The sequence below is a fragment of the Papio anubis genome, chromosome 12, assembly GCF_008728515.1.
Source record: "Papio anubis isolate 15944 chromosome 12, Panubis1.0, whole genome shotgun sequence".
Taxonomy (NCBI): domain Eukaryota; kingdom Metazoa; phylum Chordata; class Mammalia; order Primates; family Cercopithecidae; genus Papio; species Papio anubis.
This window is the reverse complement of record NC_044987.1, coordinates 79248140-79265749: the sequence shown is the minus strand read 5'-3', so window position 1 is coordinate 79265749 and position 17610 is coordinate 79248140. Positions and strand designations below refer to the sequence as shown.

Below are 17610 nucleotides of genomic sequence, written 5' to 3'. Positions count from 1 at the left end.
TTTGTAGAACCTAAGCATAAAATTGGACAATTTTCCCTATATCTTTGGGTATTTACTCTGAAGGCTTCTGTGTATATATATTAAGTAAATTTGTATGTCCTTTCTCTAACGAATCTGCCTCTTGTGAGTTGATTTTCCAGTGAACCTTCAGAGGGTGAAGGTGAAATTTTCCTTTTCCTCTGCAAAAGGTTTGATGGATCCTATTTTCAAAGATTTCCTTACCCAAGATAGTTCTAAAAGTGACAGGCTGAAAACCAAAGCACCTCTATGCCTCAGCTTTTAATGAAATAAAAGAACATTTCTAGTCACAGAGGTAGAACGGAGGAAAATTAATTTTGAAATAAACTCTAGTAGTTGTAATATTTCAATACAGCAATAAAATGTTGGCAAGATGATACACTATTATGCTCTGTCTCTAATAGCTGCAAGCCCTTGGGCAAGTTATTTAACCTTCCTGGACTTCACTTTCCTCATCTCTAAAATGGGGATTGTGATATCATCTACCTCAAAGGATTGCTGTGGAGATAGAACAAGAGAGTATAAAAGTAAAGCATCTAGCACTGTATTTGGCATATAGGAGAGTTAGCTATTATTTAAATTATAAAAATACTGACTCACCCATCGGGTTCTTGATCATTACTTTCATGGATATGAGTGGCACAATTAGTATTTCTGCTTTTTCTTATCTGTAACTTTAACAGCTAGAACATTCGAGGTGGAAAAGATCTTGGAGAACTTCTGGGCAAGTCACGTTAACAGATGAAGGAAGAAGTCTCAGGCAACTGAAATAACTCACTGCACCTTAAGTCTGCAGGGTGATCTGAGAGGGGAGCATGAACAAGTTGCCGGCCAGGCCTCGTGCTATACAGTCATGGCAGGCTCCACCTGAAAGTTTCCTTAGACATCATCTCATCACCCCCCTTTACTTCATATATGAGCACACAGAGAAACAGGGAGGCTGGGTTTGTTCATTCATTCACTGATTCACATGTTCATTGATTTAGCAATATTTATGAGCTCCTATTATACACAACACATTGGGGATTCTGCGGTGAACGAACAAGACAAGTCCTTGCTTTGTGGTGCTTATTGCTGCAAGTAGGAGAGGGCTGGGAGGCAATAAAGGATATGCACATAATCAGGCTAATTTCAAATAGTGATAAGCTTCCAAAGGAGCCTGCCACAGAGTGGTGGAGACGCCTAGGGCATACACACACCTACTTCAAATTGCACGGTCAAGGAGGGCCCCTCCAAGGAGGTGTCAGCTGAGCAGCAAGAAGGACCTACCACACAAAGATCTGGGAAGCAGAATCCAGGCTGAGAAACAGCGTGCAAGGCTGTGAGGTGGAAAAGAGTTTGACAAGATTGAGGATTGGGAGGGACAGCTGCAGCAGGGAAACAGGTAGGAGAGAGGAAGATGAGATCTAAAAGGTAGGTACAGGCCAAATCTCATAGGCCTAGGGAGGTCGTGTAACCTGCAAGGATTCCATCCTTAGTGCAAGGTTTGGTTTAAGGGACTAACGCGACATGGTTTGTTTTCAGGTGTCACTCTGCTGTTTGTGAGTTACTGGCCAAGCCTGGACTACCCAGGCCTTCAGACTCACAGCCCAGCAGCGTCTCCCTCCATGCCACACAGCCTTTGATATGGATAGCAGAAAGTTTGACCTCCTCCGGAAGACTCAAACAGAGCCCTACAAAAGGGAAGCCAGGTGCCAAGCTTGCTTTCTCTCTGGGAAAAAGGGCGGCCCTGGGTACTTACCCGCTTGTAATGTCATCGGTCCGGATGTTCTTGCTCAGAACGTCCCCATCGCTCATGTAGCCGGGGGCGTCCATGCTGATGCCTTCCAGGTCCATCTCATCTCCTGCCTTGTCTGAGACGTCCACGTGGCAGACGCTGCTGCCCCGGGAGGCCAGCTGCCTTCTCAGAGGGGCGGAGTACACGTAGCGACCTGACTCAGTGTTGATGAACCGGCTGGCGTTGGCTCGAGGGGGGTACCCATTGCCCATTGAGGGGGCATCTCCTGCTTGGAGCCGAGGGCTGGACTGGCCCAGTCTCCAGGACAGAGGTGTGGGCCTCCCTGTCAAGCTGAGTATGCTGCGGCCACTCATCTCCGTGGTGACATTGGTGTCAAATGTGGTTTCCAATGTGCTAGAAACAAAACCAACCTGATTAGACTCAAAGGAACCTAGTATCCTTCACAGTTTATATGTTCTTTAATTATTTAGAATTATGAAATAATCCTCATACATAAAATAGGATAAAACAGCTGGCCCCATGTACCACCTGGTGTGCTTCCTCTGCTCAAAATGAAAAAGGAAAGCCGCACATCTACATAACATTCTGAAAAGCCTACTGGAGACTTTCCCTGCTAAAACATGGTACAAGAAACAAATTCCTTTAATTAAATGACCTTAACTGCTAGAATTTTCTTTCCAGGCCGGATGCAGTGGCTCACACCTGTCATCCCAGCACTTTGGGAGGCCGAGGTGGGTGGATCATGAAGTCAAGAGATCAAGACCTTCCTGGCCAACATGGTGAAACTCCATCTCTACTAAAAATGCAAAAATTAGCTGGGCATGGTGGCACGTGCCTGTAGTCCCAGCTACTCAGGAGGTTGAGGCAGGAGAATCACTTGAACCCAGGAGGCGGAGGTTGCAGTGAGCCGAGATTGCGTCATGGCACTCCAGCCTGGAGACAGAGAGTGAGACTCCATCCCCCTCCCCCACCCAAAAAAAGAATTTTCTTTCCATTCTGGGAAAGAAAATACTAGAAAATGCTGAGCTGATTAGGATGGGGCACGAAGGTTCCTGCTTGCCCATTCATTCTAGGATGTCGTATCACAGCCCTCTTTTCCTAAGGGTGGGATTCTCCACCCACCAGGAGTTCCTGATACCACATTTTACATCCTCAGCTCCCTCCCAACTGAGCAGTGGACACAGTTCTAATTTTGTAACCCTCTGAGGTTCACTTCCCCCAGACTTTTGCTTTTCACAGATTTCATCCAAAAAGTCTGGAAAGATTGGTAAATGCCTGGGCTTGAGTTCCCTCTTCAATCAAGTTACACGGACCAGAATCTGCCCAAGGATGAGCTCAATCTCTTGGCAGAGTCCGTCTTCCACTGTCTTCACAGCACCGCAGTTTCTTGCAGCCCAGTCAAAACTATCATCTATACTTTCACAGGAAAACTGCAATTTCCTCACTGAGCAAAGAGAGTGAGATTCTTCCCTGCAGAAGAAACCACTGAAGTCTTCCCTCCTGTCATAATTACCATCCCACCGTGAAACTGCTATGCCAACATTAAGTCAGTGTCAGTGACGACGGTGGAAAGACGGATGTTTCACACTAATGGTAGAGTCACGAGATCCAATATCTGACTCCCTTCATTCAGATACCTAAAGGTTTAAGACGGTACCACCCCCAAACCCCCGAGTTTACTCTCCTCTGGAAGAGCCAATTTGCTCCCTTAAGCTGTTTTTGTTTTCCTCTGATCTTGGAAGTGGCCTTATTTTTCTCGGATTGGACCCCTTGTTTTGGGCCTCAGTCCTATTGGAGATGGAACCCACAGTGGTTAACCCCAATCTGCCAAAACTGCTGACAGTGGAAGCCCTGTGGTTTCCTTGCCATAGCCACTTATCAAAGAAACTGAAATAAGGAGACTCTGTGGAAGCTCAGTGGGGACAACGAGAACTTTCCTTGACTTCCACATACTATAAAACCTCCTCCTGCCCAAATCACAAAGGACATCCCAGGGTTGCATCCTCTTCAACTTCTTGTTCAACAATGAAAGTACCTGATAAATGTTTCCAATATAATCCTAGATTTCATCCAACTAAATCAGAGTTTAAACACGATCATAAGTTTTTATAAATATTTCCTCACGTTTTATGCACGTGCATGACTAACAATATTACAGAGTGCTGCATATCAGAAGAGTGGGTAGGAATTCAAGTTATTCAGTTTATCACACAGGTCAAATACAGTTCACCTGCTCATTTCAACAGCACCAGATAGTTTTAGAAAATGCAAGTAAAGTGAAATTTAAATAGAGCTGGTCTACAGTATCATTTGTTGAATGGATTTAGCAACCTTCTGCTTTTGGGAAAAATCTGTCTATACTAATTTTTGTTTCCTATAATTCTCTTCTGCATGTTGTATGGCATTCTTTGTGAATTCCGGCACATTTGGAAAGCAAGGCTATTGATCCATTATAACCAAATCGCTTTGCTAATGGTATGAACAAACACAGTAGAAAATTAACATACCAGCTAGTTCAGTAAAGTAATTCACACTGCAGATACCTGTGTGTAACCTGAGTTCCCCTTAAACTGGACATGGTTTCCTCCAAATTCTGCCGCAGGTCAGCGATGTTCTTCACTGTCCGCAGCCGCCGAGCCTCAGGATCTTCCCCTGGAAAGATGAGGGTTAAGATTAGTTTAATTCTCTGACCAACCCTGAGCTTCATAAGGGCAACATCCATGTCTGTGACCATAACTATACTCAGTATGTGCCTCGCTGTGGGTGCTTAATAAGGATTTGAGAATGAATGAATGATTGAATGGAAGTGTGAATGGAAACCCAAAGGAAGTGTGAAGTCCAAGGAGATTCTTCCTTCAGGTGCCTCCTTAAATAGGTGAAGTCTAGCGTGTGGGAGAAGCCAAGTGCCTAGTCTGAGATGTAAACACATTTCCACAGTGTCTCCGGCAGAGACACGCTCAGGTTAGGTCCGACCAGGTAGTCATTTTCTGCCCATGCAAAAATGAGTGGAGCATTTTGTTTGTTCACCTATTGGTGATATACGCAGCTATCTTAGGCCCTACTTTGCAAGGATAGCTTGCAGTAGCTAGAAGATCTGCACCTGTTAATCACAAATATTTATACAGAGAAAGATTGCTTTCTTCACTGTTAGATGTATTATGTCACCTCAAATTCAAGCTCCTCTACTTACTGGCTGTGTGACTGTGGGGAAGGTGCTGGTCCTCTCTGTCCTTCAGATTTCACTTTTCTAAAAGGAACACAGTGGTAGTACTGACCTCAAAGGACATTTGTGGGGACAAACTGGGATCAAGCCGGGATTTCCCTTAGCACAGTGCTCACCATAAGCACTCAACACAAGCCAGCTGGTGCTCTAGAGCAGGGAGCCTTCAAGAAACAGCTGGGGGCCGGGCGCAGTGGCTCACGCCTATAATCCGAGCATTTTGGAAGCCAAAGCAGGTGGATCGCTTGGGCCCAGGAGTTCAAGACCAGCCTGGGCAACATGGCAAAACCCCGTCTGATGACATACACCTGTAGTGCCAGCTACCCTGGAGTCTAAGGTTGGATGATGTCTTTAGTTTAGGAGGCAGAGGTTGCAGTCAACCAAGATTGTGCCATTGCAATCCAGCCAGGGTAACAGAGAGTGAAGGGAGGAAGGGAGGAAGGGAGGAAGGGAGGAAGGGAGGAAGGGAGAAAGGGAGAAAGGGAGAAAGGGAGAAAGGGAGAAAGGAAGGGAAGGGAAGAAAGGAAAGAAGGAAATGAGGAAAGAAAGAAGAGAAAGAAAGACAAGAAGGCAAGAAGGCAAGCAAGCAAGCAAGCAAGCAAGCAAGAAAAGACAGACAGCCAGTGAGTCAGACAGAAAAGAAAGGAAATAAAGAAAAGAAGAAAAGAAAGAAAGGGAAGGGAAGGGAGAAAGAAAAGAAAAGGAGAAAGGAAAAGTGAAAGGGAAGGAAAAGAAAAGAAAAATGGAAAGAAAAGAAAAGAAAGAAACAGCTGGGTTCCTCTTTGTTAGGACCACAGCCTTCCATTCCCTGGGCAAAACTTTCCAGAAGACACTTGGCTGAGCAGCATTTGAGCTGACCTGGCACTAGTATACCATGAGAAATATGCCACACACAAGCTAGGACACAGCGCAGTCTTGTTTTGGGTTCTCTGGCAATTCCATTTCATTTTTTTGAGACAGAGTCTTGCTCTGTCGCCCAGGCTAGAGTGCAGTGGCACGATCTCAGCTTACGGCAACATCCACCTCCTGGGTTCAAGCGATTCTTCTGCCTCAGCCTTCTGAGTAGCTGGGATTACAGGTGCCTGCCACCACACCTGGCTAATTTTTTTTTGTTTTGTTTTTAGTAGAGACGGGGTTTCACCATGTTGGCCAGGCTGGTCTCGAACTCCTGACCTCAGGTGATCCTCCTGCCTTGGCCTCCCAAAGTGCTGGGATTATAGGCGTGAGTCACCACACATGGCCTAGTTCCATTCATTTTAGCCTTACAATGGGAGGAGGAGAGGGACAATAACTATAATAATGATTAATAGAATTATACATTTTCTCCCTCAGAGTAATTTTAGGGACAGCTGAGAAGACTGAAGAAGCACAAACATGGGTCTTTAAAAGCCTAGGACTATTTTCAAGTGTTGAGCAATATTTTCAAAGAAATCTCCATCTAGAACATGGCACAAGTGGAATTTGCATTAGACACGAAGCAGCAGCAAGTAGAATTGACATCAGACACCAGGTTGAACTTCCAACAACTGTCATTAACAGGGGACTGGGCAGCTAAGAAATGTAATAGAATTAACTTTTCTTCTGAGATAGATGACAACTTCCTTAGGTTGTTTGTGGCATGGTGGTGCCTGGAGGCTGGGATGGAGTAAATGACATACCCATGATTTCATGGAGGAAATTTACTTGAAAATGCAAGTGCTTTCCAATTTCTCCTTCCACCTTTTAACCCAAGGAAATTTGGAAGGCATTTTTCTCTTATCTGAAAAGTGGCCAAACTTGCATTTCCCTCCCAGTGCTTTAAAATACATATATATGTATGTGTTTTTAAACAAAAGCAAAGATGAATGTCTATTATACCTTCCCCTAATGACTTTGGAGGAATGTAACTGCATCTACCTTCTGGGCTATCAGTGAAATCTTTTACTGCCAATTTGGCCACATTTTATGTATATAAGCCTGCTAAAAAATATTCTTAGGTTAGCTCTAGACCCTTTAGAAAACATCGATTATGAGGCTAAATCTAGGCATAGGTTTACAAATTACCTCAACTAATTACCTTAACCACACACACAAAATATAGTAACCATATTTACTTATCCATCACTCTATTAATGGTCTTAACCCACCATTAGAAATTCAACTATTCCTTTCCGGCGGTGACGACCTACCCACACGAGAACATGCCTCTCGCAAAGGATCTCCTTCATCCCTCCCCAGAAGAGGAGAAGAGGAAACACAAGAAGAAACGCCTGGTGCAGAGCCCCAGTTCCTACTTCATGGATGTGAAATGCCCAGGATGCTATAAAATCACCACGGTCTTTAGCCATGCACAAACGGTAGTTTTGTGTGTTGGCTGCTCCACTGTCCTCTGCCAGCCGACAGGAGGAAAAGCAAGGCTTACAGAAGGCTGTTCCTTCAGGAGGAAGCAGCATAAAGGCACTCTGAATCAAGATGAGTGGGAAACCATCTCAATAAACACATTTTGGATAAAAAAAAAAAAAAAAGAAAGAAATTCAACTATTTTGTTTTATTTTTTAGAGACAGAGTCTTGCTCTGTTCCTCAGGCTGGAGTACAGTGCTGTGATCATAGCTCAATGCAGCCTCAAACTCCTGGGCTCAAGCAATCCTCCCACCTCACCCTCCCATGTAGCTAGGGCTGCAGGGATGCACCGCAATGCCTGGCTAATTTGTTTTCTTTGCAGAGACGGAGTCTTCTATGTTGCCCGGGCTAGTCACAAACTGCTGGCCTCAAGCAATCCTCTCGCCTTGGCCTCCCAAAGTGCTGGGATTACAGGTATAGCCACTGCACCCAGACAGAAAGTCAAAGATCTTTGAGTTGGGGATGGTGTCTCATCTTTCCTTTTGGTAACCCCCACACAATTTATAGAGGTCTAAGAAATGTTTATTATGCAACACATGTTTGGTCAGTGTGCAGTTGAAGGAAAAGCATGGACTTCACATTTCCACAGATAAATATTTGAATTGTGGCAGTGCTGTGTATTAACCACTTGACCCTAGATCTCATTTGTAAAATGGACATAAAAACCCTTTGCTAGAAGGGTTAGAGTGAGAGTCAGATGAGATGGCACACAGCACAAAATGAGGGTTCAGGAAATGTGAGTGTCCTGTTTTCCTCTTGTGGGTCCTGCTGGGAAATATTTGCCCTCCTCCAGGGTGCTACATCAGACCCCAAGGGTAATGTAAGAACACAAAACAGTAACCCACCTGACATGCTTAGGTGATCACATTCGGAACTGCCAATTATGCCTCTTCTGACAATGACCTGAATGTAGGATTTACCCACTAACTCACAGCCTGAACACAATAAAAACACAATTGAGTTCCAGTGGAAACAGCTGGGAGCTCTCAGCTCATAGATTCTGAGAGGTCTTAAAAATTTAGTGTCTACCTGTAGCGATCTGGACTTTGCCAACGATGCTCAAGCCACTAGTCATGATCGGGAGAGCATCACATTGCGACCAAATATGACTGAGTTTGGAGGATATCAAGGTGTTACAAAAGGACCATGGAAAAAATCCAGGATTTTTACTTGGAAATAAAGAAACCTTAAGGGATATGTTACAACATGAAAAAGAATGAAAACTGTCTGGGGCTTCAGAAGGCTGAATTATATCTGGTGATTGGAAATGTAAGAATAAAGAACTCCATTAACTGACGAAGCCGTCAACAACAGCAAAAAAATAAAGGGCTGCCTTATGAAGGAACAACATTTTGTCCAAGAAATATTTAAGCAGAGGCTGAAAGGTAGTCACCAGCAAGCTTTAGAAGGAATTCATGAGCAGGATGATAAGCAGGTGTGTGTGATTTCTTCAATTCTATCATCCAAGATGCATTTTTCAACTATAATGCTCTATACATGATCACACACCATAGGAAAACCCACCCATTTGCATAAGTAAGGGAAAGAACCAAGCGATTGATCAAATAGTTATAAATGTCCATTTCTAAATAGTCCTACCATTCACTGTCATTTCAAAGGATTGGCTGTGGGTAAGTTAAATTCAACGTCATGCTATTTATTATTCAGTCTCTCCATAAAAAAATTCAACATAGTCACAAGTATGATTTCTACTGCTTGAATATAAAGACATATCACCCTGATAAGGAATTTTCATTAGTGACCAACCCCATTTGATTTGACACCAAAGAGTGAATAGTCAAGCACTACTGGCTGCACAAGTCTCTTCCCCAAAGCCAACTGACAGCATCTCAGGGTTTCTGAGTTCTTAAGGCTCGGTACAGTGGAGACATGGAGATAAAAAGAAAAATTAGGGGAAGATCACATACTGCAATCTGTCACTCTGAAATCTAAGTAATATTTGGAATATTCTCTGGCTCCTGCTTTTGCTTTTCCAATGTGGATTTTGCTGAGACTCAATGTCTGACAGGAATCCACACCACTGCACGAGCCACATATCTGAACCATGCTGGGATCTGAAGCGTTGGCCTCGTTCTTTTGATGTCTGCACATCAGAACACAATCTGGAATGTACACGGAGACTTGAGCAGTCATCTGAACTCCACACCCTTCTCATTGCTGGTCCTTTTCCTATGCTATCCATGTACTCACATGCAAGAAAGCTACAAACCTCGAAGAGAAGGAAACAAAATCAATCCCAAATGTGGGGCCCGAATCATTCTAAGATGGATTGCTTACAAATGGCTTGAAGAATCTCTGCACCGTCTCTGTGCCCAGCCAGTGGAATCAGAAGGAAATAGATCACCCAGATCCTCTGAAATTAATTGTTGGGACTAATTGCGAGATGGGTAAGGTTCAATCACTGGGCTGCAGAGCAATTCCACAGCTGTAATGTGGCTATTAAAATGCTGTAGTCAGGGATATTCAGTTTAATAAATAGATTTTAAGCATGGATTCAGTTTTTAACTCGACTGTGGAAGTGGTAAGATATGAGAAGAGTGACACAGCCACTAATAAATCAATGGCTTACCACTCACTTCCCTGACTAGAAGCTGCTGGAGCATGGGACACAGAGTTGGGGAATGGGGAAAAGATACAGAGAAGATGGCAGCTTGGAATCCACTGTAGTAAGAATACTAATCAAGGTGTGACTTTTCTTCTTTAATTAAGAATGTGACAGTATAGTGTCCATAAATAAATGCTTATAGAATTAACTATACGACGACTGTGGATTTTATGCTGTCATACAGTATAATGTTCTTGTAATCATCATTGTCTATGTTACAATTAAATAAAATTTACATTTCTTTTTTTGTTTCTGGTAAAAAGAAGCATGTTACAATTTTTCCCCCCGATTCATGTAGGACTCTAAGAACACATTTTAAATCAGTGCTTCTATACAGGAACGAAATCCACTATTCTCAATCTTGTTGAAAAGCAACTTGATCTGAAGAGTAAACAAGAAGATTCAAAGTTAAGTATCAGTGGAGTCCAGAGCCCCTAAATGAATAAAATTGAATATATCTTAAAAACAGGATTTGCACACCAGTAAGAGATTTGTTTACAATTCTGGGGAGGAGGGAAGAAACTGTAAGAGGGAGAGTAAAGGGAAGAAAAAGAAGAAGAAAAATAATAGGAAATAAAAAAGAAAGAAAGTTTGTTTAGCTCAAAGTCAATGCAACCATAACGCAACTTGTAATCAAGCTGGGTTCATGCTGTTCCAGCAGGTATTGCATGGAAGGCCTCATCACCAACAGACACAGATTTCTGGGGCTCCATACTCACCAGTGAGTTCTTCCAGAGCAGGCTGTCCAGTCTTGGTGAAGTGGCTGGGCTCCATGCTCACACCCGTTGAGCCTGACTCGGCGGTAACATTCCCTTCAGTGTCCGTCTGAGACCTTCACACACAAACCAAAGCAGACATACTTGTCATGAGAGGCAACTACCACGTCTGGACCACTGTGGTCTAACCACAGCCCTCACCATTACCTCCTATAGCAAGAAGCTTCAGAACAGAGCGGACGAGCGGACTGACGCTAAATAATTCATTAGCCGTATGTGGAGCAATGTCCTAAGAACAGAGAGAGCCACCGAACTGTAAAAGATAAACTTCTCATTGCCCAGATGGAGAGTCTGTAATCCCTCACTGGGGAATGCTTCTCTGAACCTCCCTCAGGATGCCAGGTCTAGCCAGACACACGCTGGAGGGTACTGGGTGGTTTGGATAATTTAACCTATGCCAAAGAACAACTTCTAAGTAACCAGCAACGCCAACAAGTCAAACATAAAGATGACTCTATTAACAGCACCCCCACCCCAAAATCATCCTGACATGGTTTTCTCTATAAAGGTGACCATAAAACCAGTTGGAAGTGGGTGCCAAGCAGGTGTGTTTGCCCTCCAGGTCTCTGATTCAGAGCTCAGTTCTTCTGACATGAAAGGTCTCCTTGATCATTATTTCAACACTCGACTGAAATCTGTACTTCCCCAAACCCTCTCCATGCCCTTATTTGTCAAGCAAATTGAAGCAACGGCTTCATGCAATGTTTTCTTGTCACAGCTACCTCTGCTCATTCAGGCATGGCATGTAAAAGCATAATTACACTCAGATGCATGACCCTGCATGTAACATTATTAACGCACTGGCATCCTGAACTAATTCAACCGATTTTACTATCTGTGAGGAAAACGTTTGCCAAGAGGGAGAATGGACGATGGGGGATGTACTGATAAACCTCAAGTCATCCAACCGTTCTTCCCTCCTTTTTTCTTCCTACTGAGGCCATTGTTCTCAATTCTGTTATATTTGCCTTTAAAGGATTTCATAATGCCTGTGCTCCTTTCACCTCCAGCCAGGGTCCAAGCCCTCTTCATTTCTACTGAGGCCTTAAGAGTGCTTTGAAACAGGTACCTCACACCTAGAGGTTGCAAATGGCAGCCCAGTATGGAAACCAGCCCAATTTATTCCTACTGGTCTGCATAATATTTTAAAGTTTTAAAATTAGTTCAACATTTAAAAATTGGGATATTTCACAATAAATATCTGGATTTCTGCCTTTGTCCAGTAAAAACAATAAAGCCTGGGAAAGACAGAGCCTTTGTTATTGTAGATCGCCACCTGCTGGTGCCAAGTGGTGGCTGCACCCTCTAAAGAGGTGTGGCTCCCTCTGCTACAGCCTCGCTCACCCTGAGCCACCCATCTAGATGACCATTTAGAGGCCAATTAGGCAGCTGAATCTGTGATCTCCATTCTACACTCTTCCTAAGTTTGGTCTACTCCCCACATGATTCTTCACTGACTTCTGTAAAACTTACGTGATGACATCACCGTCTTCAGTGGTTTCCATTACCACAGAACAAGGTCTAAACTCCTTATCGTGGTAGACGATGGCCACCTTCTTCCTTTATTTCCAGCCCCATCACCTGCCTTTCTAACCCTTTACATACAGCTCTACTATGCTCCGCCCACATGTGGCTTCTGTCCACATGCCTTTAACAGGTTTATCTTTGTAGTAACTGCAACCTCTCTGCCTAAAGGCCCTTCTCCTCCTTCCTTAGTTCACTCCTAATCTGTCTTTAAGATGCAGCTTCCATGTCATCTTTGCCTGACAGCCTTCCTTGACTCCTTGCCAGGAGTTCCTATAGCACTCTCCTTATTCTCCTGTTGGCTAAAATGTGATCTAATAAGTAAATCTTTCCTCAATTAGATTGAGAGCTCTCCAGAGGCAAAGGTTAGTTCAAGTTCATATGCTGCACAGGCAACACAAGAAGGGCGTGTTGACTGGATAAATAAGAAATGTTTAAGTCTCAGAAGATGCTAGGTACTAGAAGGAACATTAGACTTGGAAGTCTAAATATTTGACTAGCTCCAGGTCTAAGATCTGTAACTTGTTAGCATGCAAATTTGAGTTAAGTCACTTCACCTCTTTGAATCTCAGCATCCTCATCTGTACAATGGGGATAATAATAGCAACCTCCTCTGGTTCTATAAAAATCAAAGGTATGTGACACACAACTCTTAGTAAACTATAAAGTGATAGAGGGGTCTACTGTACTTCTGAATTGATAAATATAATTCATTCTGAGTGATTTTTAAAAAAATGACCCATCTTCCCTTTACTCCTTGGTAACAACTTTAACATGGAGAGGTTTTGCTGGGGTGAGCAATTATAAGTTATACATAGTGGACCATAAGCTTGAGGGAGAGAATGTTAGAGCAGAAAAGGAGAATTAACTAATTTATAGAATCTAATCTAATCCAAACTTCTCACTTTCCAGATGAAGACAATGAAGATAAAGTGATTTAGAGTCAAGACTGGTGGTTAAGAGCCTGGTCTCACTAGTTAGACAGACTTGGCTTTTTGTTTGTTTGTTTTTGAGACAGAGTCTCGTTCTGTTGCCTAGGCTGGTGTGCAATGGCGTGATCATGGCTCACTGCAACCTCCGCTTCCCAGGTTCAAGGGATTCTCATGCCTCAGCGTCCTGAGTAGTTGGGACTACTTGTGTGTGCCACCTCGCCAGGCTAATTTTTGTATTTTTAGTAGAGATAGGGTTTCACCATGTTGGCCAGGCTGGTCTTGAACTCCTGACCTCAAGTGATCCGCCCACCTTGACCTTCCAAAGTGCTGGGATTTCAGGTGTGAGCCACCATGCCCAGTCCACACTTGGTTTTAAACATGAGCTCCTCTAGTCTAATTCTGTGACTTGGGGCAAATTGTGTAATTTACCCCTAAGCTGCTAGCTCATGGATGTGTGGGAAGAATGAAGTGAGCTAAGAGGTAGAAAGCCCTTAGCAGACTCTCTGCCCACACTCGATCAATAACTGTTCCTTCAGCTGGTACCCAAGACCTCAGAAGGAACCAAGGGCTGATAAAGGACAAGGCCCAGGTGTCCTGATTTCTATCCTGGTGCTCTTGGTTCCAGCGTCACTTCCCAGACTCCCCTAAAGATGAAGGCACCTCAGAGGGGACAGAAGGACGTTACCCAGAGCGGGTATTAACATAAAAACGGGGCTAGTCAGATCCAGATCCACATCCTAGACATTTTCCTCTTCCTCCTCTTTGTCAGACTTTTGCTCTTTATCATTAAGACTTTTCTTCTGATAGAAAACCTTGAAATAAAAAGAGGTTATATGTTTTATAATCTTTCAAATTATAGCGAACAACAAAAAAAGAAGGAATGGGATTGATGGTGATCAAAGACTGTCATATTCTAATTTTGAAAATGCAAATACAGAATCTGTGAATCTTGAATATATTATGTATTACCTCAAGACTAATAACGCTACTGGAATTATAAAAATTTCATGTGGAGCTATTCAGTTGCCTCCATACTTCAGAGAACAATTGTATTAAAAGCAGTTCATGGCTGGGCGCAGTAGCTCATGGCTGTAATCCTAGCACTGAGCTCAGGAGTTCAAGACCAGCCTGGGCAACATGGTGAAATCCTTTCTCTATTAAAATTAAAAAAAAAAAAAAAAATTAGCCAGGTGTAGTGGCATGCACCTGTAGCCCCAGCTGAGGCATGAGAATTGTTTGAACCTGGGAGGTGGAGGTTGCAGTGAGCCGAGATGGTGCCACTGCACTCCAGCCTTGGCGATAGAGCGACACTCCATCTCAAAAAAAAAAAAAAAACCACAAAAAACAAAAACAAAACAAAAGCCCTGTGTGTAGACCAGCTGAGTCATTATCTAAGCCCTGGTGCTCTTCTCAGGATTGTGAGCTGAGCTGATGACTTGATTCAATAAAGTGAGACCTTCTCCCAATTAAAAAGATCAGCACGACCCTCACTGAAGGAGAATGCAAGCAGAATAAAAGGAAGGAGCACAATGCCTGACATTCTTTTGCTGGCCTAGTGCTGGCTGGCTTTCCTTTGAAAGCACTTAAGCCAGTCCCTCCACCAGCTATTGGCAGGAACTGTAACAGAGCCCACTAGAACACAGCTCAGGAGGAAAGAGGGAATATCACATTCTTTGGGGAATCATACAAACATAGCAAGCTGAGAGTCTGGGCATGCACCTATGCACCTGAACAGGTATATAAATACATGTATGCATATGTGCCTTTGCATTTCATGTATGAATGTATACTTGTGTTCATACTTATATGTGACTTTTAATGTGTGTCCACATGTATGGCGGTATGAGTGTGAGTGTACAGTTGTGCATCTGTATGCACTTGAGTTACAACCACAAAACATGTGTCTAGAATGTGACACTTGATCATTAATCCTCTTTTGTGTGTACGAGTATTAGTTATCCAATTGTGCAGTGTGGCCAAATGCACTGCTCATCTCCAGCACAGGACGGAGTTGGGCACTGTCAGTGAAAGCTCTGGGAATTATAAGAACTTTAAGGGCAGGGGCTGGGGAGCTTCCATCTGCCTGGAGTGGACTCATCCACGTGTATGACACGGCCCCTGGAGCCCGCGTGCCGCATTCAGTAAGAGGCGTGTTGTAGCCTGAGCAACAAGCTATGTCGCTGGCCAGAATCACACAGAGCAGCAGCACCACAGTGTGGACTGGCTCCACACAGTCTCTCATGGTCCTGAGGATGTGCCGTCAAAGAGAAAGGGGCTGGGGGGACAGATAAGGACAGAAGGATCCGTCCATCACCACAAACACCCAGGCTTATCTCCTCAGAACATGAGCTCTTCTGTTCTTCTAGAACCGGCCCCTTCCCTACCATTACTCTTCTCCCCCATGTCCCTCTCCCTTCAGAAAGCCCCACCATGCAGCAGGGACTGTGAGGATCTGAATGTTCAAGGCAATCTCTGCTATAAGAAATCTTAGTTATTGAGCCAGGTGTTTATTATTTTATTTATTTTTTAAATATGTTGGGATGTGTTAGGACTAATGCTGGGGCCTGTCGGGTGACACCAAACCGCCCCCACCCTCATATTTAGGCCTTCATGCTTTCTGCTTAGGGAAGCTGCTGCTACAAGGCCTGGGGTCCCCATATTCCTATGCGTCCTGGGATCAGCTCACATTTTACTTCCCTTCTTCAGCTTTCTCTGTTCCTCCCCCAACCTGTGCTGTATGAACTGCTCCCTGGAGCACATTGTGTCTGCTTCTCTTAGGAGCTTATCACATGGTTTCTTAGCTATTGACTTACATATTCCTGGAGCACAGTCTAGCTCCTGCCCTCACAGACCTGCAATCCACTAGATAGGATCTTTTACCCAACGTCCCAGGCAGCACAGGTGGGCGGCAGCTCCTACCTGTACAGGAAAGGTGCGACCGTGGCAGTGTTGGGATGGTTGTATTGCTGCTGGGGCTGAGGTAGCTGAACACTGACGGTATTGCTTCCTGTGGTCTGGGTGGTCCCGATGGACCCACTGACGGTCTGGCTGCTGATGCTGTGGTTCAGGGTGGTCCCTCCTGGGCCTTTTCCTTCTGAGGATGCCAGGCTGGAAGAGGAACTGGAGTGTCTGCCGTCCAGCTGGGGCTTCTGCTGGGGGAGCCCTGAACTCGGCTTCCCACTCCGGCTCCGCTCCCCTTCCTTGGAAGGCGCTGGGGCACTTGGGGATTTCCCGGGCATGCTCTTCATTCCTGGTTTTGGTATTCCACTGTGGGAAGGGGCCATGGGCTCCTTCTTGGCACTGTTGAGCTTCCCCCCTTTGGGGATGAAGCTGGCGATCTTGGAGGACTTTTTTGGCATCTCGGGCAAGGCTGCTCCACTGGGGTCTTCTTTTGGCTCCTCCTTAAGGTCCAGCCTCTCCGTCACAGAGGCTCTCTTGGCAAGGTCCTTGCTTTTCTCCTTATCCTTCTCCCGCTGTTGTTTCTCCTTCTCTTTCTCATTGCCTTTCGGAGAACTCTTCTTGTTGGTCAGCGCCCGGCTAAAAGTCCTCTGGGCAATGCCCTTGAGTGCAATCTTAGGGCTGCTGGAAGCAGGGCCCACGGTGGTGAGCATGCGACTGGCGGCCTCCAGCTCCTCGCTCTCTTCGAAGCTGGGCAGAGTCTCCAGCCGCTCACAGCTTGTGTCCCGGGACCCCGGGCCCTCACCTGCCTTTGAGCCCCCTTTACTGTTGAAAAGTTTCAGCTTTTCCAGCATGGACTTCTGATTGTTGGGGGCTGGCTTCATGGCTTCAGGTGTGGGCCTGGGAGCCTCAGGCCCAGGAGACTTGACTGAGAGCATGGATACCGTGGCACTGTGCTTCACGCTGAGGGATTTGCTGCGCCAAGGCTTGGTGGCTGCACCGGGCTGCGGGATGGCCGAGGAGGTGCTATAATTCGTAGGGGTGGAGCTGCTGCCGCTCTCCAAGGAAGCAGGTGCATTGTCACTCATTCCGGGGTGGGAGGAGGCTGAGCTTGCCAAAGGCTCTGCAGAGACAGAAGAGAGGAGGCCTGAGTCACACCTGTTGACCTGCACTGAAGATCAGGGAGGGTCAGCCATGGCCACACAACCAATCACTCCCAACCCAAATGCTGTATAGCTCCATTGCCCACTTTGTGGATTATCTGTGGTTAGGTTTTAATTCCTGGCTTGACTTCCTCCTGCTTTCCGTATGGCACAGTTCACATCCCCCGGACCCCATCACATTTTGGTGGCATGTGCCACGCAAATGTATGAGGGTCTTAACAAATCTTCACAGATACCTGCACCATTAATATAGCCAGTGCAGGAAAGAGTAGGAAATACCTACCGTTTTCAATTATTCATCCCATAGTCTGTTTCCCAATTATGGGAAAGAATCA

The 17610-nt window shown here is 44.9% G+C and overlaps 2 protein-coding genes across 14 annotated transcripts in view; one reads left to right on the top strand and one right to left on the bottom strand.

Moving 5' to 3' along the window:
• NAV2 (neuron navigator 2) overlaps window positions 1-17610 on the bottom strand; it is a 768631-nt gene that overhangs the window by 171774 nt on the left and 579247 nt on the right. For all 13 annotated transcript variants that reach the window (XR_002517349.2, XM_021926842.2, XM_021926846.2 and 10 more), the window contains 4 exons: window positions 16134-17235; window positions 10702-10814; window positions 4300-4408; window positions 1760-2149 (listed from right to left, as the gene is read on the bottom strand). Coding sequence is in view for 12 of the 13 variants with exons in the window: in XM_021926842.2 (XP_021782534.2) it covers window positions 1760-2149; window positions 4300-4408; window positions 10702-10814; window positions 16134-17235 (1714 nt within the window). In the remaining variant the exon portion in view is untranslated. The remainder of the gene's footprint in view (window positions 1-1759; window positions 2150-4299; window positions 4409-10701; window positions 10815-16133; window positions 17236-17610) is intronic.
• LOC108581950 (40S ribosomal protein S27-like) lies at window positions 7128-8180 on the top strand. Its single transcript, XM_031653859.1, has 2 exons — window positions 7128-7500; window positions 8150-8180. Exons 1-2 carry the CDS (start codon window positions 7157-7159, stop codon window positions 8178-8180), a joined length of 375 nt encoding a protein of 124 aa, XP_031509719.1. The 5' UTR covers window positions 7128-7156.